Consider the following 23,599-nt stretch of genomic DNA (forward strand, 5'->3'; position numbering starts at 1 on the left):
TTTGAAACCACTTGAGGCTGTGTGCATCTTTTTATTTATTTCTAAAGATCTAACTGCTAGAATAAAACATCACATAAGATGTTAGCTACATTGTATAGTTATTTACTAATTCTACAGTAAACACAGCATTTTCAGATTTTTTATGACATTTCTAAAATCCTGAAATTAACAATTAACCATCCAACAAAATATTGTATGATGATAATAATGATGATTGAAATTCATGTGTTCTGTTCATTTTAAAAGGAACAGTGAAAATCCCACTGTGCTGTCCTTTAAAAAGAAAGCATGTAGTGCTGCTTTTCACTCAGCAGGTAGCTGTATTAAAACAACTGGCCTTGACATTACCATTGTTTAATTATTAGAGGGCCAATGAAAAGGACCCAATGAAATTGCAACATATTGGTTGTTTAAATAATACATTTTGGTTGATCTAAGTTGTCATTAACATGTGCTACTTTAAACTAATCCATGTTGGCATTAGGCCCAAAAAAAAAAAAAAAAAAAAAAAAAACATGCATGCATGCACTTTGCCTGCTGACGTTCTTGAAAACCACATCCTAAATATTTAAAAATAGGAGGAAACATGCCAACAAAAATAATTGTAAACATACTTAGTAAATAAACAAATAAATCAAAAAACAACATTTGCATTGATAATATTCCTACTTTAAAAACTATTAGATAAAACTGTTGCTTTTCCTTCTATGATTCAGCATGTCTACCACTGTTGTCGGGTCATCACTTCATACTGTACAGAAAGTCAAATTTCAAATATAAACGATAAGAAATAACAATAAAATTAGTAAATTAATAAATAAAACAGATATTTATTAATGTTTTCTGTATAAATAGGTTAATAACAATTAAAAAATATATAGTTATATATATATAGATTGTGTACCTAGTTCTAGTCAGCTGAAAAACAAAAACTGACGAGTTCATACATGTAAATTATGCTTTTATCAACATTTTTTAAGTTAATGCTGACAAGTTCGTGTTTGTGCTTAATTATGCGCAATAGCATTACCTGGACATCAAGATTCAGAATTTAGGAAAGACATTTTTGACCACTGCCTCTCACTGTCAATTGGTTTTTGATCGTCCAACCAATGGCATACATATTCTCTCCTGCGTAAAATGCATAACGCGTCACTCTTTCCACAGGATGATTTATTTTGAGAAATTTATCTAACAGCCTACAAAAACACATGATTCTTATATAATAAAGATGTCTTGAGGTAATATATATATATATATATATATATATATATATATATATATATATATATATATATATATATATATATATAGATATATAATTTAGAATTTCTGGTAGTGATTGTAGCAATTTTTTGTGAAAAAATTATTGTGGAAAACCGTCTTAATCGCAATATGCTTTATTAATCAATAATCAATGTTATGCCAAACAAAATCCAGTGTAAGTTAACCAATACGCAGGAGCCCATTTCGTTTTCAGATTAAACAATCATAACACTCAAAGTTGAGTCAATATCATTGCACAAAAAACTGAGAAAATTTCGTACTTTTTGCTTGAATAAACTATATTTACATATAGAGCACATGTAAATTCCTCATTTCAAAATAACAAATGAAAACAAAACACACACCACGTGCGTTGTAAAGCAGATTTCAACCTTGTATCACCTCGAACATCATTAAGTATCAGCAAAGGACCCGCGTTTAAGAGCGCATTTCTGTCCACGCTTTCATTTTCAACGAAATATAGGTCTCAGGACGGTGTGAACTTTCGTCCGATACAAACTGAGGATGAGAGAGAGCGTCCTGCACATCTCAGGCACGCATCAAGCAGTGAGATCATTTGTGATATAAATATCCCTTTGCCAGCAGATCTGCTCCAGCTCCTGCAGCCGAGGGTAATGCCCACCAGTAAAACAGCGCGTTACCTCAGTGCGCAGGGACAGCGGCAAAAATGCTGGAAGTGGCCTAGCGCTCTCTGGAAAGAATGAACGTTCCTCTCCTGCTTTTGCTGCTCTTTCAGTTGCCGCGCTCTGCACAGCTTACGGGACGCGAACGCGCGTATTTGGAGCACCAACTTGTCGAGGAAGGGCGCGTATCTGGCCGAAGGACTGGCAGATTGTACTGTAGAGTTGGAATAGGTTTCCACCTTCAGATTCACATCGATGGAAGAGTCAACGGGAGCCACGAACCAGATTCGTTAAGTAAGTTACATGTTTACCAATGGTTATGAGGAGAGCGAAGTTCACATTTCTGACTGACTGATCTCTTTTCCACACTGCAGATTCCTTCCTTTGATTTTTTTTCTCTTAGAAATAAACTAACACGAATGTCTTTTTGTGGCTATTTACATTTATAACGCTGATAAATTATTAAAACGATTGAAAAGTATCATTAAAATGATTCAAAGGCATTGACGGTTTAACAGTTTAGCATCACCTTGCAAGATATTTACACAGAATCACTGCAGGTTTTTGATGAACAGTGAATAAAATAAGAAAACACTCCTCAGAACACAAGTAGATGTTGTAGATTGAGCTGGCCGAATGAATTATGACTCTGATTGTGTGAGTGTCTTGTTTGGAGAGGCTTGTTTATTTACAGGTATGGGAACAGGTGCAGCGGCTGAGATCAGAATGCTAGTGAGCTGAAAGCTGGAGTGAGTGGCATCATTAACATGCCATGCACTAGATTTCTGTTAATGGTTGAATAGCTCGGTACACATACCATAGTACTTGGTCTATTTAGAGGGTCTACTGTCAAACAGATGAGCAAAATTAGATTAACGTAAAATGGACTGTTATGAGTTTGGCTGCGGGTGTTAAGTCCACTTGCCAGATAGAATATTTAGAAAGCAAACATCACTGACCTGAAACACTGCCCTTAAAGGCTGAATCCCACATACAATCTTCATCATCGACAAACAATGATCTTCTATATTGACAGCAATATAACAGGCTTTGTAAAATCTGTGAAAAGCCTATTTTTGAAACTAATGAAGTCAGTACACCAGCTAAAACTGTAGCAATGACATTCCTTTTTCTTGCGGGGTGTTTTATAGGTTGTTAGTGTGTTTTACAGTATGTTGCAGTGTATTATTATTTTCTTCTTCAGAATATTACTTTTATTTGGTTAGGTGCCCTACCTATAACCCAAATTTAAATATATAATAACAGAGTCTAGATTTGTGTTTATAGTCAGGATTATTCATCTTGACTGTTGACTGCATTTTAATGTTTTAAAATAAATTTCAAAGTATAGATTTGCTAACTTATTTAAACCAAAGCAAGTATTTTAGTTCCACTAAGATAGTTTTCCCCCCTCTATCAAATTATTAATCAAAGTTTTTACAGTGTGTTTAGTGCATCTAGAATTTTTTGCAATGAAAATAAGTAAACAAAAAATTAATACAAACTTTTTACAGTCTGTGTGTGAAATTCAACATATTTGCTATAGATGTGACTCTCAAACTGTTGGTACACGTAGATCAGAAGTGAATAGAATAATGTCTATGTACATGTAACTCAATCCTCCTCTCTAACCTGTTACGTTCCACATGTGTTTTGTGTATAATTCTCTTCGCTTTTCACTCCGTAATGATGCTTGTATCTCTAATGAAAGAACAACACAAAACATAAAGATTTTAACTTGTGCTTTCAAAAAGTTAGTTTGAATGTACTCCTGTTTTCTACTGCCATATGTACAGCAAAAAAAAATAATAAAAATCTAGATATTTTTGTCTTTGCTCTCCACCCACCCCAAAAAATGTTTTCTCCTTTCAGCCAATCCCTATTTTGAGTCATTTTTGAGAGTTGATAAATTTACACTTTCAAAAAAAGCTGTCAAATTGTATATCTTATTTACATCTAAATGCAGTACATTGGCACATTCCAGTTCCAACAGTGTTTAAATTAGTAAAACTTAAAATTGTGCAACAAATTTTACAGTACAATATACAGCCACAGGCTGTAGGATACTACAAACCACCTGTAGAATGCACTCTTTCCTCTCTATGCACCAAGCACTTTATTAGAAACACTTCTACACTGTACAAATGCTGGGTTCCACACAATTGGTGTCTGTTGGCACAACTTGAAGGAATTAATTTAACATATTAGTTTTGACAAATTTAATTAGATTGAACATAAAACAATTAAGTTGTACAAAAAAACTCAAGAATTGTGTTGGTTCATCTTATTTTGAATACGTAGTTTGAACAAACAGCCAATGTCATTTTTTGTATGTTGTGTATGTTATTGTTTGTATTGCTAAGATTTGTTTTTATTTACTTTTTTATTTTGTTTTATTTTCTGCTATATTCTTCAAATCTAAAGCTTAAATATGGTATATTTTGTTCTATTTTAAATTTATATCTAAAATTTCTGTTTTACTTCTTATTATACTCCATAACTTAAGAATTTTATTCATATTATTTTTTATTTATTTTTGTTGGTTGGTTGTATAAGCATTTCACTGCAGATCATTCTGTGCATGTGACATACATTTTTAAATTGAAATTGATGACAGCATAGAAAACCTCATTCCATACATAATGTATACAGTTGAAATCAGAATTTTAAGCCCCTCTTTGAAATTTGTTTTTATTTTTAAAATATTTCCCAAATGACGTTTAGCAGTGCAAGGAATTTTTCACAGTATGTCTAATAGTATTTTTTCTTATGGAAAAAGTCTTATTTGTTTTATTTCGGCTAGAATAAAAGCAGTTTTTACTTTTTTTAAAAACATATTAAGGTCAAAATTATTAGCCTCTTTAAGCTATATATATATATATATATATATATATATATATATATATATATATATATATATATATATATATATATATATATATATATATATATATATATATATATATATATATATATATATATTATATATATATATATTTTTTTTTGATAGTCTACAGAACAAAACCATCGTTATAAAATAACTTGCCTAATCACCCTAACCTGCCTTGTTAATAAATATAATGTGCTGTCATCATGGCAAATATAAAATTAATTAATATTAAAAATGAGTTATGTTCTATTATGTTATAAACTATTATGTTTATAAATGTGTTGAAATCTTTTTGAATCTTCTTATCGTTAAACAGAAATTGTGGAAAAATAAACAGGGGGGCTAATAATTCTGAATTTAACTGTATGTCAATAACACAACAGAAAACACATTTTATATGACTCTGCATTTTAAATCCAAGTAAACCACCTTAAAAATGCAGTTGACAATTTCCTAACCAATTCTTGTATTAAACAACTGTATTCTGCTGCTGTTTGAACATAGCCTAATACTGACCTTTGACTTTTAGTACAAAAAGGTCATCGGCCATCAATGTGTTTTTCTCTATCTAGGTGTGCTGGAGCTGTTCGCCGTGTCTCAAGGGGTTATAGGTATCCGAGGGGTTTTCAGCAACCGATTTCTAGCCATGAACAAGAGGGGAAGGCTTCATGCCACTGTAAGTCTGATCAAACACACTAATACATACATCCATTGAACTGCAAACCAACTGCAAACGAGCTAAATAAACTCTCCAACACCTTCTAAAGGAAATATCGGATTACTGCGATATGGCTCTACAAAGACTTTTGAAGCACAAAACAGTGCATAAACACACTGCAGTTTCAGAGTTATCTGGCTTTGCAGGGGTCTGGACTGTCTGATAGAAGGCAGAGCTTATTTGCATGTGTTAATGGGAAGAGCAGATTAAAACAAATCTGGGGTAGCTGATAATCTTTCAAGGAAGGAAATCAATATGTGTGTAAACAAAGTTTGGGCAGCTGTAAGAACACTTAGCATGCAAGAAGTAAGAACAGGGACTTACTAAGAAACAGATAAAAACTAGAATCTGTATTCAGGTTTGGTTTTTGAAACGAGAATGGTTTAACACTCTTAGTTATTCACTCTCATAGTAGTTTGAAACAACATTTGGACCCTTTTCACAAGCCTGTTATGATGCTTTTAACAGTCATCGGCATCTTAAATCCTTTAAAGTTTTTAAAACTTAGATTTTTTTTAAAAACTTATGAACATTTATATGTATTTATGCATGTAGTATATCATCTTTGCTTCATATTACAGAAAACAAATTACTGCTTATGCGAGATGTTTCTAATGCAGCGTCTATGGGACAGGACAGTAAATTTGATGTCATCCTCTCCTCTCACACAATTTTTTTTCTTTTTTTGAAAGTCTTTATAACATCATCATGGAGTTTTTTCTTTTATTACTGAGCAAATAATATTGTAAAATGTAAAATTGTAAATTGTAAAATTATTTGTTGTATTCTCATATTTACTGCGCTGTAAGTTTTCCCAACTATAACATCTTGCGCTACTGAGAAATCCAGAAATATGAAAAGGGTCTAATAGAAAGAACATATAGTGAGAAAAATCTGCACAATATCAGAAAAGATTATTAGTAGTCTATTACTTAGTTTTTTTAACGTAATTTACAGACAAAATTGAATATAAAAGTGTAAATTAAAAAAAAACTTGCATCACAAATCAGAGTGTTAACTAATGTATATTTTTAGTGTTAATTAGTATCTGCTAATACTTAGCAACAAAAAGTGTTAACTAATGTAGAAAAAGTGTTAACTAATGTACAGTTGAAGTCAGACTTATTAGCTCCCCTCAATTATTAGCCTCCCTGTTTATTTTTTCCCCCAAAGTTCTGTTTAACAGAGAGAAAATTTTTTCAACACATTTCTAAACATAATAGTTTTAATAACTCATTTCTAATAACTGATTTATTTTATCTCTGCCATGATGACAGTACATAATATTTGAGTAGATAATTCTCAAGACATCTATACAGCTTAGAGGTCAATTTAAAGGCTTAACTAGGTTAATTTGGTTCATTGTATAACAGTGGTTTGTTCAGTAGACAATCCAAAAATAATTGTTGGAGGGGGCTAATAATATTGACCCTTAAATGGCTTTTGAAAATTAAAAACTGATTTCATTCTATCCGAAATTAAACAAATAAGAAAGAAATAATATTACAGGAAATACTGTGAAAATGTCCTTGCTTTGTCACACATAATTTGGTAAATACAGCTGAAGTCAGAATTATTAGGCCCCTTTGAATATTATTTTCTTTTTTAAACAATTCCCAAATTATGTTTAACAGAGCAAGGAAATTTTTACAGTATGTCTGATAATATTTTTTCTTCTGGAGAAAGTCTTATTTGTTTTATTTCGGCTAGAATAAAAGCAGTTTTTAATTTTTTAAAAAACATTTTAAGGACAAAATTATTAGCCCCTATAAGCTAACTTTTTAGTCTACAGAACAAACAAACATTTTACAATAACTTGCTTAATTAACCTAACCTGCCTAGTTAACCTAATTAACCTAGTTAATGTCCTTTAAATTTAATTTAACCTTTAAATGTCACTTTAAGCTGTATAGAAGTGTCTTGAAAAATATCTAGTAAAATATTATTTACTGTCATCATGGAAAAGATAAAATAAATCAGTTATTAGAAATGAAAAGAAATTGAAGAAAAAAAATAAACGGGGCAAATAATTCAGGGGGGGGGTAATAATTCTGACTTCAACTGTATGTATGTATATATGTATGTATGTACATACAAGTGTATGTATGTATATATATATATATATATATATATATATATATATATATATATATATATATATATATATATATATATATATATATATATATATATATATATATATATAACTTTTTTTCTCTTTTAATGTTTAAATTTAATTCCTGTGATAGCAGAGCAGAATTTTCACCAGCCAGTTTTTTCCAGTTTTCAGAGACATATAATTCTTCAGGAAATCATTTTAACATGCTAAAATGTGTTGTTGTTGTTGGTATTATTATTATTGTCAGTGTTATAAAAAGTAGTTCTTTCAATTCATACATATTTTTACATACATTCTTTTAGCATTCTTCTTTGTTAGAGCCATTTATTTGAAATAAAAGATCTTATGCAACATTATACGTAATTATCTATACTGTCACTAACAGTTAAACACTTCCTTGCTGAAAAAGAAAGTATTAAATTACTTTGAAAAGACAAAATATTCTAAATTGATGTGGACCCTACTTCACATTAATGTTTTACAATTTTAGAGAAATCTCGTAAGGGCCGGATAATAAAGCAGTCTGATAAATCCGAGGATTAGCCTCCAAACTGCTGCAGACATCATCTGTAATTAAAGCAGCTGCGGCGGCTCCGTCAGACTTGAATTGGGTTTCATTTCCTCAGACCAGCTACAGTTGCAGCGGCTTATTTAATAGCTGTCAGCTTGGGTTTTAAACCCCAAGCACTTCACTCTGTAGACAAGTCGGCCTAACCAAAGGAGTATCAAATGACTTTGCGTCTGATTTTGTTGCACTGTCTGTCATATTTAATATTTAGATGTTTTCATAGTGGCAATTTATTGCTGTGATAATGGCAAAGGGGACAGATGTACATTATGCCGTGTGACCTACCCAGCAAGCCATTACTAACATAATCTTTGCAAAGCTTACGAGGTCACTGCATTTATTATGAAAACAATAGAGAGCGAGTGAGAAACTAAGAGGGAAACAGAGATGCAACCATCTCCCATTCCATGAAACGTGTATGGCTCTGAGACCACATTTAAAGGGATAGCTACGGTGGCTGAGAGATCTTAATGCACTGCAATTAAAGAAAGCACATGCAATCACAAAAAACACCAGCAAATAAAGAAACGATCTTCATCAATTTGACAGTACACATGTTGCAGATTCCCTATGTTGCTAACCCTAACCCTAACACAAACAACTGAAGAAACACGCTGCAATTGGTCACAACAAAAACAACTGAAGAATTGTGTAGCAAATTGGTCACAACACTTGCAAATATGTACGTAACACAACGGAAACGTTTCTAGGGTACCCAAAATCATGAGAACCCTGCTGAGATATGATGTATTATTATGCCGTTACTACTGCTCAGTGAAGTGATTGGGGGTCTTTGAAAGGTGAGTTATTTTTCATTTGTTTTAATATCTTGATTACACGACATAAATAAAAAAAAACATCCATGTCTCGGCAGGGTCCGTCATGGTTTGGGGTCCCCTAGATGCATTTCCGTTGTGTTATATGCATATTTGCAAGTGTTGTGACTAATTTGCTGCGCGTTTCTTCAGTTGTTTGTGTTGTGACCAATTTGCAACACATGTGCTGTCATATTGATAAAAGTCATTTTTTTATTTGCTGGTGTTTTGTGTAACTGCATGTGCTTTCTTAAATTGCAGCACGTTAAGCTCTTTCAGCCACCGTAGATAGCTCATTAAAAATAAAAACATTTCCCCCTCAGGCCATCCAAGGTATAAGCAATTTTTTTTTCTTCATTGGAATATTTAATTTTAGCTTAACGTTTTCTCATAAGCTTTAAATACATAGTTTGTTCATGTGATCGACAATAAGAATACATTGCTTTAAAGTTTACAAGTTTATCACATGAAATTTTTTTTTTGTTGTAGTTTTTTTTGCAAATATTTACAAACTTTCACAAATTAAATTTTGAAATAGCTGATATTCTGATTCTGGACTATTTTTAGGAACATACTGTATATTCAAAAGTTTAAACAGCATAAAGAATAATCATAATATTTAATCCATTATGGCTGCAGCAATGTGCACATTTATTAAAAACAGGGAGAAGTCTAGGAAGTCTCAAATTCTGCTCTGATGTTGGATTACCATGATATAAATTATGCCATGATATGCTCTGAAATTAATTGCCATGATGGAGGTTATTGTTCTAGCTTCAGATTTCAGGCAAATGTTTTAGCTGTGTTATTGTTACGTCTAAAACACCCATGTCATCTGGGAATGTTTGACCATTTAAAAGAGGTAAAAAGGGGCTCAAGTGACTTTGAAGGGCGTGGTTTCAGATGGGCTGAGCATTTCAGAAACCCTTTTAATATTTGGTTTTCATGCACATCCATCTCAGGAGTTAACAGAAAACGGTTAAAGATGGAACATATCCACTTAGTAGCAATTCTGTTTATATATGTGCATAGCAAAGTGTGCATAGCTGCTGGATTTAAAACATGGTAATTCATAATTTTCTCCTGAAATATGTCAAAAGTAAGTAGTTGTTTAACTGAGAGAAGTACCAAGTAATATTTTAGTAACCTAATAAAGCACATTTGTAATGTTAAAAGCACATTTTTATGTGTTAAAATAATTATTATTGTCATCTCCTGAGACATCATTTTACAAATCATAAATGTTATGTTTACTACTACTACTACGTATGAGTATTTAAAAGTCTTTTGAAAACATTTGAAAACACTGATAAATTATGATTTATGACAAGTCACGCATCTTCCTCTGCTTCAGCACAAGCCACCACACGAGAACAGATTTGAATTTAGCAGCTGATTGTGTGATGCTCAACATTTTATTCCCACCTGAAAGATTGTACACTCCAGGAACCAGCCTATTCTAATCACACCAGTGTGATCATAAGCCTTAAAGCGTTAAACCAAGATCCTTTCTTAGTCATTCATAAAAAGTCAATGGACATCAGCATGTCTTGCTAAATAAAGTGGAACAAATCTTCTGTGCTACCAAATTGAACAATGTTTATAACATTAATGCTAGTTTAAAAGACCACACCAAGCTGACAAAATGGACTGTTTGCGAGATTGTGAATTAAAGACAATAATGCAGCAAATAATGTTTAATTTCTTTCACAGTCCAATTGTTTCATTACATAAAACCTTATTGAATTGTCACCACAGTTTCAGCTGAAAGTCTTTCAAGTTTAGGTAAAGTGATATTAAAATATATGTTCTGAGATATTTATTTATTTAACAGAAAAAATGTGTTATTAACCACTGAGCCAAATTTTAATGATGATATAAATAAATGAATGAATAAATAAATAAATAGTCATTAAAATCTTTTTAAAATATAATCAAGTCTCTCTGCTCTCAAATGCTGAGAGTCTGTCTGGTGGCTGCACTGAAACCAGGCCCACTAGCAGGAAAGCAGCCATACCTCAACTGTTAAATACCGTTTACAACCGAAACAGATGCTACAGATGCTACCTCTTGTAACCTTAGAGTAATTGGCTTTATACAACCATAAATGTTTGAGCCTCTAGAGCTAGAATCTGATTTAGAGGACAATGACCGACTACTTGAAAATCGACCTCTTCCCACTCAGTCTGCAGCAGAATGATTTTTTTCTGCTTTCATGTAAGCTAGCAATATGCAACTATCTTTAGTGAAGTTAGGCTATTAAAAATGACTGTTAATAATGCTCATTGACTCTATTGTGCCACAGATTTTGTCCTGCCCAAAATTTTCTGAAAACAAAATGTCTTTGTAATGTGTTTCAGCAATATATTTCTAACAGTTATAATGTGCTTAGAAACCATTTTCAGAATTCTCTTTATCGAAACCTTAATGTTTCACTAAAGAAAAAATAGTAGTCTACATCTTGAAATTAACAACAAATAAATCGTTTTTATTTCTTTCTTTATTTTTTGAGGGGTGAACCATACTTTTAATTGCACTCGCTCACAAGGTAAAGGAAACAACTCTGACTTGTTACTTATGAATGGGATTAAATCTGCCGTGTCAAAATGTAATTACTCATGTCTGCAAAAGCTCAATGCTGGAGGTAACACAGCATGGGAAATCTTAAAGAGAGGATTGTTTGTAGATGTTATTTGACAAAGAAAGCCGTCATAACTTGACAATAAAACATCACCTGCTCGTAGACACCAAACTACAGACATATATGATTTCCTGTATCTCCTGCAACGTCAAAATAACCTCTCAAAATGTCCTTAAATGATGCATCTACAACAGCTGGCTGCTCTTTAAAATCCAGCTCATAAGGCACTTCCAGAAGACAAAAACCATGTACACTAATCAAACAAACGTTCAGTCAATTTGGGGTAAATGAGCGTATTTAGGGGAGAGAGCCCCTGTGAAGTTATGGTGGGTCAAGTTGTGACTGGCATGTTTAGAAAATATTGTAATGGCACCATTTTCTGCTTTGCTGCACTCTTCAGCAATCCAGAACAGTTTTATTATTTCAGAGTTTGGGAATTATGCAAGACCTCTTTTTTGGGACTGGCCCTCATTAAATTCATGATATAGTTTCCCACCAAATATATTTTTAGAGAGTGAGGCCAAAATTCATCATAGCTGTTTGCAGTTGCAGCTGTTTATAAACTACTAAACAGCACACTTAACTTAACATGACTTAACTTGACTTAACTTGACTTCACTTAACTTGAGTCAGCCTTGTTAGGTAATGAAAGAAAAATACTTCTTTTATGAAGACTCCCACTAAAATGTAGTGGGTATAACTAAAAAACTTGTCGGGCATATTTGGATCAAGAATCATTTTATGAATCACAATGTAGCTCTAATGCTTATTAATTTTAGTTTTAAGTCTTAACATCACATCCCTGTGTGCTTCAAACGAAACATTTGATGTTTTACCTTAATGTACCCTAATTTTTTTTTAGTTGTAACTAAATTAGTTATAATTAATTTTGACTATCTCAAATATTGAACTAAATACTTAATTATCATTGAAAATGCTTGCAATGCACTATACTATATATTAGGGATGTAACGATTCACAGTGAGTCGGTTGAAAATCGATTCAAATATATGACGATTCAAAGTGGTTGAATTGTTGAATGAATCGCTATACATGTTTTGAACAGAGGGGGCAGCTGTGTGACTGTGGTTACAGGCGCAAGCTCGCTTTACCTGCACATCAGCAGCAGTGTTGCAAACTTAGCGACTTTGTCGCTAATACAGCAACTTTTCAGACCCCCCTAGCGACAAATAAAAAAAAAACTAGCGACAAATCTAGCTACTTTTTTGTGCTACTAGAGATTTTTATAGACTGTCATTTGTCCATACTGTACCATTCCTACTCTTCTCAACGAGCTGCAGGTGATGCCACCGCCCCCTCCCCCGCCTCAAAGCACTGACAGGCAGCCCAGTCCTCTCCCACCTGCAGCCTGACAGCAGATCACCCCTTTGCGTACTGATGGCAAATGATGCAGCCTTTATGATGCAAGCTGAGACTGCATCACTCAGCGATGCAATGTCAGACACAATGCACTCAAATGGAGCAAGTGACGTCACTGACGGGTAGGGTTAGGGGTGGGGTTAGGTGAGCCCATTAAAAAGCATTGGATGCAGCCCAGATAGCACTGCACTAGTCCTGCAGCCAGACCCATCTCAATGATTTAGCACCAGCAGTGTGTAGGTATTTCCCTTGTACAGTCAAACCGATCTGCTTGTCATTTATTTTAACAGTTTATTTAGACTTTTTATTATTTTCTTGTTCACAATAATAGATATTTTAAGTAAGAGCTTCGGAACTTGTCTGAGATTATTACATCTGAGAGATTAGCCTGCTGCAAATTCACAACACATCTATAATAATATGCTGTATTCGAACAGCCATCAATTTTGTTAAATTGACAAGCTTACATAAAGCGTAGTGCAAATACAAACAAACTGTTAAACAAACAAAAACGGTAGAACGTGATGATGTCAGTAATATGCAAATTGATGTATGACGTAATCTAGCAACTTTTCGGGCAGAGCTTAGCGTCTTTTCATTGAAAATAGTAGGCAACAGTGCAGCGGCGAGCAAGAGCTGGGGCGGCAGAGTAAAATGACAGCGGTAAAGTGCGCCAGATAAAACTGTGTGCAAATACTGTAAAAAAACGTTTACATACACTAACAGAACAACAAATATGATGCACATAAACAGACAGCACAGTGAAAAACTACTGTCACAGCATCAATACGCAAAAAAACTTAATAAGCCAAATCACGCGAACCAGATGACTTGCAGCTCCCATTGTTCCGACGAGTGCTGCGGATTTCACACGGTGCATCAGTGTTTTCATAGCGAAAGTGTGAAAATGTTTTTCAGACTGAAAGAGAAAGTTGTTCTGTTACAGAAGCAGGTATTATTTGACCCTCTCTTTTTCAAATTAGTTTATGCATATTTTAATAATTTGCTTATTATTATTGAATATTTAAAAATGTTGAAGATTATCTCTTCTTAAGTGTATCATTTGATTCTTCTACTAGTTAATTATACAAGAAATAGTAATGATTCACCTTCCTAATCATGTTCAACTCCTGTCTTTTTTCTACTTTATAGTTAGTCCTTTTATAATCAGTGTTTTATGCCAGTGACCAGTACCCTGGATCAGAGGGCCTATTGACCACCTCTGTACACACCGCCCTCTGCTTTAGGAAAGGCTTTCCTCTCCACATCACCCATCTCAATCCCCAGTGAAAAGGTTTTTTCATCAGCAGGGGACAGTGTTAATGTGCAAAGACCTCAGCTTATGCCAGAAAACAGAGATATGCTGATGTTTCTTTAAAAAATATGTCAAATCCCAGCACAGTCACAGTTTTTGAGTGTTCATATTAATGAGTCTTTTTTTAGTTTGTATTATTATTATTATTATTATTATTATTATTTTTAAATAGCAGTTTGGTTATGGCAGAAAATATATTATATTTAGCAAAAAAGTGCAGCATTTAAGAAAAAATGTAAGCACTCTTCACCTTAAATTTGTCTCAAATAATTTTGTATACTAAATAAAATTGTGACTGAATCATGAGATTAGTATTGTGAATCATATTGAATCACGAGTCAGCTGAATCATGATGACAGTAACTAATATTTTACCTGATATTTTTCAAGACACTTCTATACAGCTTAAAGTGACATTTAAAGGCTTAACTAGGTTAATTACAGTAGGTTAACTTGGCAGGTTAGGTTAATTAGGCAAGTTATTGTATAACGATGGTTTATCCTGTAGACTATCTGGGAAAAAAATATGGGGCTAATAATTTTGACCCTTAAATGGTTAAAAAAAAATTTCCACTGCTTTTATTAAAAATGAAATAAAACAAATAAAACTTTCTCCAGAAGAAAAATATTATCAGAAATACTGAATATTTCTTTGCTCTGTTAAACATCATTTAGAAAATATTTAAAAAAGAAAGAAATATTATTACAGGAATCATTTTCCTGTTACTACGGAAATAAATTTATTTATTTTATTTTTTTTACACTTTTCAGAAATAATAAACAGGTTTTACTTTAAAAGATACAAAATAAAAGCTCTTACAGTTCTTGTATAAATATTGAAACTAAGTGATCTCTTGTTGAAATTATAAAACAATTGGTAACACTGACAGTCTCCCATGGAGTGTCTTTCTCAGCCTCATGCATGCTGCAGGTGAGACCATGCCATTTATTTACAGTATATACAGGGAATGAAAATGTATTTTACCGTACACATTTCATTCCACAATAATGATATACAGCATACTATCAGACTGCCCAGCAATTTTTCTACTACACTTCTTTTTTTATGTTGTTCTTTATATCGTGTTTGATTTTGAAAACACCACATGATTTATAAAATTGCAAATGCATTCCTCCTACACAAGACTTAATTGGAAAAGATAAATATAAATTAATACAAATATGAATAAATTTGGAAACACTGGGCAGTTACGATTTACCGTGACTATCAAATACTTAATTGAAGCATTGTACTCAAAGCTACTTCACTCAAGTCTAAGTGAAAACCGAGACCAAAAAAAGATTTGAGTCCAAGTCAAGACAGAGACTTGTTTGGACCTGAATGAGTTAGTCCTGACCACAACACAAAGTTTCAAAGATGTTGCAGTACAGGCTCATTGGAAAATGCCCCCAGCTTAGATTTTTGTGAAATTTATTTTTTTACTTCATGTATAGGTAGAATTATCATTATGATGCAGTATGATGAACAAAAACCTTTATTCCTTTTCACACAAATAATTCTCACAGGGAAATATTATCAACTAATAAGAGATCATTTTCACAGAGTTCTTAACACCAAATAAATACCAATGATTATATGTTTGCCTTCCCTGTCTATCTACATATAAACAGCTTTTCTTTTGGCATTTTCATAGGTAGCTTACTTCCAGTGTTCATACTTGCAATGCAGATTGCTTGGGTTCAAGACTGATAAAGCACAGTTCCACAAAAGAGGTCAAATTAATGTTAAAATGACATGGGCACAGTGCACCTTTCTCTTACCTTTGCTCTTTAAAACACCATTGGTTGGGTTTAGGTCAGTGGTTTGCTAAGTTATCTGCATGACAAGCCTTGTCTTCTTATGGACGTGTACAAGAAGGACATGTATCTGAAATGTACAACAAAACGTATCATAAGTAACACATTTCAGATTCACAAAAAAAAAAAAACTACACGGTGCCATCTGGTGGGTTTGTCACCTGAAACATTTTAGGTTTAACAAAAATACAGCCTGAAGCACTTATTTCCAATGAGCCTGGTTTGACCTTTACAGACACATCCAACAGACAGACATCAATCTGAAGAAAACATAACAGACAAAAAAAAATTGTCCTATTAAAGTGAATTTCGAATCATAAATTGATGATCAGCTTGCGTGTGATAAAACAGAATAAACGTACTGTAGGTCAAATCTTTAAAAACATTAGCTCGAAGGAGAACCTAAAATCTGGTCAACCCTAGCCAGTACACAACCACAGATTGCCCATGAAAAAGCAAGTGTCCTGCTTTCCTGAGCCCTGGAAGAAAAAGTTATTTTATAGCCTAATGAGTTTTCAGCCCACACAAACAAAAGCTCTGCTTCTGTCAGTCACCACAGTCTTTGATTGGAAAGTCGGTTTTGATGACTTTGAGCTGGGAGATAAAAGAAAAACTTGCAATTATTCTCTAACCCCCTCAATGCTTTTTCTGGGGCTCACTGTCTATAATCCGCGTGCTGCTTTCATTAGCTGTCTTTATGAGGGGCTAAACTCAATCAGGCCACAAAGTGTTCTCTCTCCAGCAGCTGCTAATGTGGCATCCTACAAAGTGTGTGCACAGTAATTACTTATTGTGTGCCCAAAGTGTTAAAAGCTTTATTGATGTGCTGTGGCTTCATATATTTTGCTGTGGTAAAACTAGAGCACATTACCAAAGCCGATCGCGTACTGTTCTCATAGGTGGACATATACCCTTTTAGAAGGATATAGCCCCTTTAAAGATTGTTATTAATGCTCAAAGGATACAATAATTATTTAACCCTCCTGTTGTCTTAAAATTCTGTATATACCGTTTCTCCTACTGGTCAAAAATGAGCCGCCTTCACTAAAGCTCTAAAAGAAAGCAGCTAAATTTTATTTTAATCCTCAAATCCATTTTTCATAACAACATATAAACTGTGAATGTCCAGGTTTTCCCTCATCAGTGGGGTTTTCCATCAATGCCTAATCAGTAGGAAACATTTATACTTGACTAAAGTAAAAGGATCTATTTTCTAATGCTAAAGAATGCTAAACAAAAAAAAAAAATAGCAAGACAGTATTCATAAAAGTTAAAGCAGCAGATTCTTATTTTGTGTCTGGTTTTTGGACTGTGTGTTGGAGTATGCATGTGCGTGCCAGCAGTTTTTGTGGTGTAAAAATGGTTTTATAGCTGTCAGGTCACAATTGACCTAAGAGAAAAAACATTTTAGTCCTAATGACATTTTGAAAATAGAAAATAATATTTATAACTTCTTTAATGATTGGATAATTTTTTGACCGGTAAGTGAATTTGAGGGTTAATTGCATTTTTGAGGTGTAGAATTATGTACATTATATAATTGTGAATTACATTGGCAGGGGTTGGGGGATATGCATTGTACAGCTGCTTCAGTGCAGTAAATAAATATATTAATTAATAAATAAAGATTCTGCAACCATATTTTGACATTTGGAAGGAGAAAAAAAAGAATTCAGAATTTATCATTTTGATCCTTAAATGCGCACATGGGGCGCAATTTCTGTTTAGTTTGATGACTTTAGTCGAATTAAATTAATCAAAAATCAGCATTTACATGGTAGACTTTAAATCAGAGTATTGTCTTAATTGTATTAAAATCGGATTATTGGTGTCCATGTAAACGTACTCCTTGTTTTGTGGTGTTGAATGCCATCACCTCCATGATTATGCATGCAGTACAGAGTCCCTATTTTTATTTATTTTCATGACGCAATCATCTTATGACAGAGGAGAACTACACGTCTGCTACATTGTACACGTCCTCTGGTGTTTTGTAGTATCTATATTAACACAAACTGCTTGTCTAGAAGATGCGCACATGGGGGCAAGTGAAGTGAAACAGTGGGGAGCGCTGTCACCTCACAGCAAGAAGGTCGCTGGCTGGGTTAGTTAGCATTTCTGTGTGGAGTTTACATGTTCTCTCCATGTTCACGTGGATTTCCTCTGGGTGCTCCGGTTTCCCCCTCAAATTCAAAGACATGAGCTATAAGGTTAAATTGGGTATACTAAAATGTCCGTATATGAATGAGTGTAAATTAAAGTGTATGGTTGTTTACCAGTGATGGGTTGCAGCTGGAAGGACACCCGCTGTGTAAAAAAAAACATATGCTGGATAAGTTTGTGGTTCATTCTGCTGTGGCGACCCCTAATTAATAAAGGGACTAAGCTGAAAACAAAATTAATGAGTATGCACACAATCATACACTTTTATATGACGAAAAAAAATCACATTCATTAATTAGATGATTCATATACCATACTGTAAATTAGAAAATATTCATATTTGACATTAAGTTTGTTTCAGGGCATGTTATGGTCGGTCATATAACACATGTGTTGTAAAGCAGCTGTTCCATTGCTTTAATCTGATTGGACATCTCATTTATTCCAACATTGGCAGACTACCCTAAAATGTAACTTTTTTGTTCCAAAATAACCAATATAACACTGCATAATGGAGTGCGCGCAGCAGTGCCATCGTTTTAAAAATAGGCAATTTATGATCATTGGTGGGCACTTGTCTCTCTAATTGTCTTTGATGGTTAAAATGTTGAGTCTAACAGCTCGGATTGCTATTTGTTGTAGCTTTATTTTTCTATTTCATTTACAACATTCTACAAGTGACTATGTTTACGAATTACTTGCCTTAATCTGAATAGGACAATAATTTGATTAAGGTGTTTAGATGAGTTGCTTTTTGAATGTTCTTTTCATGATCCTGTTTTACATGTTATAGCACATCATTCGATTGACGTCATTGCGTCAGCACGCTAGCCACATTTCCTCCAGGGTTTCATGTAATTTTGAGTGTTTCATTTTAATTTCTCAACTTTAACTGCAATTTGGCACTTTCACTTTCATTCAGAAACATTTCATGCATGACCCTGTGACAAACGGAATATAGAATGCGAGTATGAACTACTGGAGGAGTGTTGTTTTAATTTAATTTGATACCACACGCCATATGGGGGCAATAAAACTCTGCATTTCGCGATTTAGGTGTCTGTGGTCCTTTACTGACTCAGCAGAGGGTGTATAGACTATCCTGTCGCAAAATGTGGCAAAAATCCTACATGATAATAATAGTTGATTAAAGTGTTTACATGTCTGTGCTGCACTTCAATAATGTGACTAAAATCAGCACAGTCCACATGTCTCAACCCAATTTCTGTTTAGTTAGATGACTTTAGTCGAATTAAATTAATCAAAAATCAGCATTTACATGGTAGACTCTTAATCAGAGTATTGTCTTAGTTGTATTAAAATCGGATTATTGGTGTCCATGTAAACGTACTGCTTGTTTTGTGGTGAATGCCATCACCTTCATGATTATGCATGCAGTACAGAGTCCCTTTTTTCATTTATTATCATGACGCAATCATCTTATGACAGAGGAGAACTACACGTCTGCTACATTGTACACGTCCTCTGGTGTTTTGTAGTATCTATATTAACACAAACTGCTTGTCTAGAAGAGTGATTTAATTCCATAGTGAATTATGCAACCAGAGTTTATTTATTTTACTTGTAGGCACATACTCACAATCTTGCAAAAATCCAAAGAGCGTATTGCAATCACTCTTACTAGTATAAGTAATAATCAGATTTGAAAGTAAGATGTACAAATATTAGAGGAAACCTAACCTTACATAAACATCATTGCAGCTGGGCTCTAGCTGAAGTGCAAACACAGATCATCAGAGGGATCACTCACTGGCTACGCTGAACGCCAAGATTCAAGACTTTTTAATGTGACCATTAACATGCACAGACGTATCAGTATCAGACTGAACTTGTTGATTTTCTCTTTTTGTATAACTTCATTCTCCCTCTTCCCCATGCAGGAGAGCTTTACAGATGACTGTAAGTTCAGAGAGCGCTTTCAGGAGAACAGCTATAACACATACGCCTCGGTGATCCACAAAAACCATCGCACTGGTAGAGAGTGGTTTGTGGCCCTCAACAAGAGAGGAAAAGCAAAAATGGGGTCCAGTCCGAGAGTGAAGTCGCAACACGTGTCTACACATTTTCTGCCGAGGATGAACCTACATGAAAAGACTGAGCAAGGATTCACAGTAACAGACAAAGAGGAGGAAAAACAACCTCCGCCGCATCCTTCAAAGCCTTCTTTACCAAAAGTCAACACTGCAAAGAAGAATCGACCAATAGTCAAGTACTGGCCAAAGTTTCGATTCGGATAGAACTGCAGTGCTGACTTAAAGATGGACTTATCTTGCAAAAAGACAAACCGGATGGGGAAAATGGGTTCGCTGAAATAAACTTTTTAAAATCTCTTCTAGGTAAAATACCTAACTTTGACATGAGCATTCCAGTCATCATGTACAGTACGTCAAGTCAAAGGGGTGAATGAGCCAATCACAAGACGTTTTCAGGATTGAATGAACTGCTTTGCATTTCATGAAGTTCCTCTTCACATAAGGATTTACCCAAGTATCCTCAGTGATTTTACAAGATATATCTACATTTTATATTATATCTCACTGTATTTATACAATATATTTATGTCTCCAAGCTTTTTTTTTTTTTTTTTTTGCACAAACAGTTATCCAGCTCCTAAGATTATAACGTTTGTGATGGTTATCTGCAAATATATTTTTTAAAAAGTGCACAATACATGAAAAGGTTTTGAATGCTTCTGGATTGCACATAGACTGCTAAATTGTTTGAAAGAAAGTATCTACTTTTTGAACAAGTACATGTTCGTTCGTCTAAAAAAAAAAAAAAAATCAATCTAGCTGCTGACTGTCATGGAAAGTAAAATCCTGTCATGACCCCTGTGCATTCCACAGAAGAGCGATGTCCCACAAGGATAAACATGTCTTGTGAGACGGCTCTGTGTTTTTTATGAGCCCTGCTCATATAGGTGTATCAAATGGCAGACAGTTGCGGTTTGACCCATAAAAAAATATCCCTATAACTGTCAAGCAAAAAAACTATGGAAATCATCTTTAGTGTTTACAGTTGAAAGCATTAATTATTAATATGAATTATCATTACTTTTTAACTATAGTTCATTTGGAATAAACAATTCACAATTTTTTGTGAGGACATCGTCTACCTCACAAGGCTACCACATGGGAAATGGAAATATAATGAAATAACAGAAATCCTAAAAGGGTGTACTTTTATCACAACTACCATTAGCGTTGAGTCTGCATTAGATGTTCCCGACCATCAATGGACCCTTTTCACAATATTTTTATGATGGTCATCATAATCTTAAATCCTTAAAAGTTTATAATATTTAGATAAGAAAATATTTTTAAAAAAAAACATTTGTACATTTATATGTATTTATGTACGTATATCATTTTTGCGTCAAATTACAAAAAAACTAATTACTGCTTGTGCGAGATGTTTCTAATGCAGAGTCTATGGGACTGAGAGTAAATTTGACAATACTCTCTCTTCTGATCATCGGTCTCACACTATATTATTTTTTTTTTCTGAAAGTCTTAACAGCTTCGTGGCACTTTTCTTTTATTATTACATCAAATAGGATTGTAAAAAAATAATTTGTTGTACTCTCCTATTCACTGCGCTCTAAGTTTACCCAACTATGACAACCTCTGCTGCTGAGAAACCCGTAAATGTGAAAAGGGTCTATATGTGTATGAGTCAAAGAGGAAACATCCCATTTAGTGGTTTGCATCAAATGAAATTTACAATAAGCAATTTGATATACATAGAAGGCAAATTAAATGCTGTTAAAAGTGTCTATTTGGATGTTTCAAATAATTTTGATTAAAATGCCATGACAACATTATGTTTGAGTCAAATTATGTTCCATTGTTATTCAGTGTAACATGTTTATGTACAAATAAAACAACATAATCTGACCAGAACTCATTAAAAAAGATCAAGTGTACCTGTGCTTTGCTTTTAAAAGATGTATCTTTAACATACTATGACAGTTCGAGTTAACTGATAGGTAAGAATAATTAATAAATTTAGATGAAACAGTCCCTTAAAAGTGAAACTGGGTCTTCAGTTTCACACTCAAGTATGATTTGCACTCATACTAGAAGCGTACTGTGCCAAAGCCCAAACAAACCATGCTCTGGCAATCCTCTTCCAACCGGGCCAGGGCTGGCCAACCAAACCATGCCTGGGCACAATTCGGAGCACTCACACTTGTCAAATGAACCCGAAAATGGAGGTCAAACATACCACGGCACGGTTTGGATGGCCTAGTGTGAGTACAAAGTGTAAATATTTAAAACGTCAACTAGTTTAAAAATTTGAGACTCCACTGTGGTCCTTAATCATAGTATTTTACTAAGTCAGAAAATTATTCATGATCTAAGCCGATAAGAATTTTAGTATATAAACTATTGTTACACTGAATTACATTTTAGGATGTGTCTTTTTGTATCCAAAGATTCATTTTTCTTTGCTAAGAAAAAAAACAACAACAAAAAAAACCCAACAGGAACTGTTTTTTTATTTATAAATTCTGGGATGTTTTAACCTCATTTTGGGTCAAATATGTACAAACCCAAGCTCTGGGTTAATTTCTTATTCAATGAAAATAAAATGTTAATCCCCGTGGGTTGAGTTTGTGCATACTTTACCTACAAATGGATTGAATCGGCTCATAATTATTTGAGCGTCCAGTGATAGTAGTAGTGGTAATGTCTAAAGACTGAATTACAATTGACAGGACAGCTGGCTTGTGCCATATACTGAAGGTCTGATCCACGGGGTAAAGTCAGGGTTTGGTGAAGGTCAGACATTCCACTGAAAAATGGTTTACAACAATGTGTCTCATCAAACAGGTTGAAATACAGGGGTCAAGACGTCAAGGAATCCACATCAAATGGTGTCTGCATAAGCGGTAAACATGAAAAGGTTTCCTCATACTGCTTGGAAGTTTGCCAATAGACTGTGAACATTGTTTGTGAAAACAAGCTTTATCATTCAAAATTTTTAAAACTTTCTGAAAAACTGTATGCTTCTATGGTGGCAAAAATTACAGCTTAAGAAATACAGTAATTTAACTAAAAAAATTAATTTACTCACCATTTAATTGCCTTTATGACGTTCTTTCATCTGTTGAACACAAAAGAAGATATTTTGAAGAATGTTAGAAACCGGAATGATTTCTATAATAGGAAAAACAAATAGAAGTCAGAAGTTTTCAGTATTTTTAAAAATAACTTATTTTGTGTTCAACAGCAAGACA

The 23,599-nt window shown here is 33.7% G+C and overlaps 1 protein-coding gene and 1 long non-coding RNA gene across 29 annotated transcripts in view; one reads left to right on the plus strand and one right to left on the minus strand.

Annotated features, from left to right (window-relative positions):
* Nucleotides 1–23,599, minus strand: part of LOC147844083 (uncharacterized) — a 209,768-nt gene that overhangs the window by 67,937 nt on the left and 118,232 nt on the right. For 13 of the 28 annotated variants that reach the window (XR_015491479.1, XR_015491469.1, XR_015491485.1 and 10 more), the window contains 2 exons: nucleotides 23,437–23,466; nucleotides 16,138–16,243 (listed from right to left, as the gene is read on the minus strand). This is a non-coding gene — a long non-coding RNA (uncharacterized LOC147844083). Of the gene's footprint in view, nucleotides 1–16,137; nucleotides 16,244–16,334; nucleotides 16,434–18,251; nucleotides 18,357–18,449; nucleotides 18,481–20,571; nucleotides 22,250–22,512; nucleotides 23,467–23,599 lie in introns of those variants that run through there. The other 15 variants (XR_015491459.1, XR_015491484.1, XR_015491472.1 and 12 more) reach the window with 5 other exon arrangements.
* fgf5 (fibroblast growth factor 5) lies at nucleotides 1,988–20,594 on the plus strand. The gene is given in 3 exon segments (NM_001009561.1): nucleotides 1,988–2,204; nucleotides 5,373–5,476; nucleotides 20,238–20,594. Coding segments are annotated over 3 exon segments (678 nt in total).

The sequence above is a fragment of the Danio rerio genome, chromosome 5, assembly GCF_052040795.2.
Source record: "Danio rerio strain M-AB ecotype USA chromosome 5, GRCz13ab, whole genome shotgun sequence".
In the NCBI taxonomy this organism is placed as follows: Eukaryota; Metazoa; Chordata; class Actinopteri; order Cypriniformes; family Danionidae; genus Danio; species Danio rerio.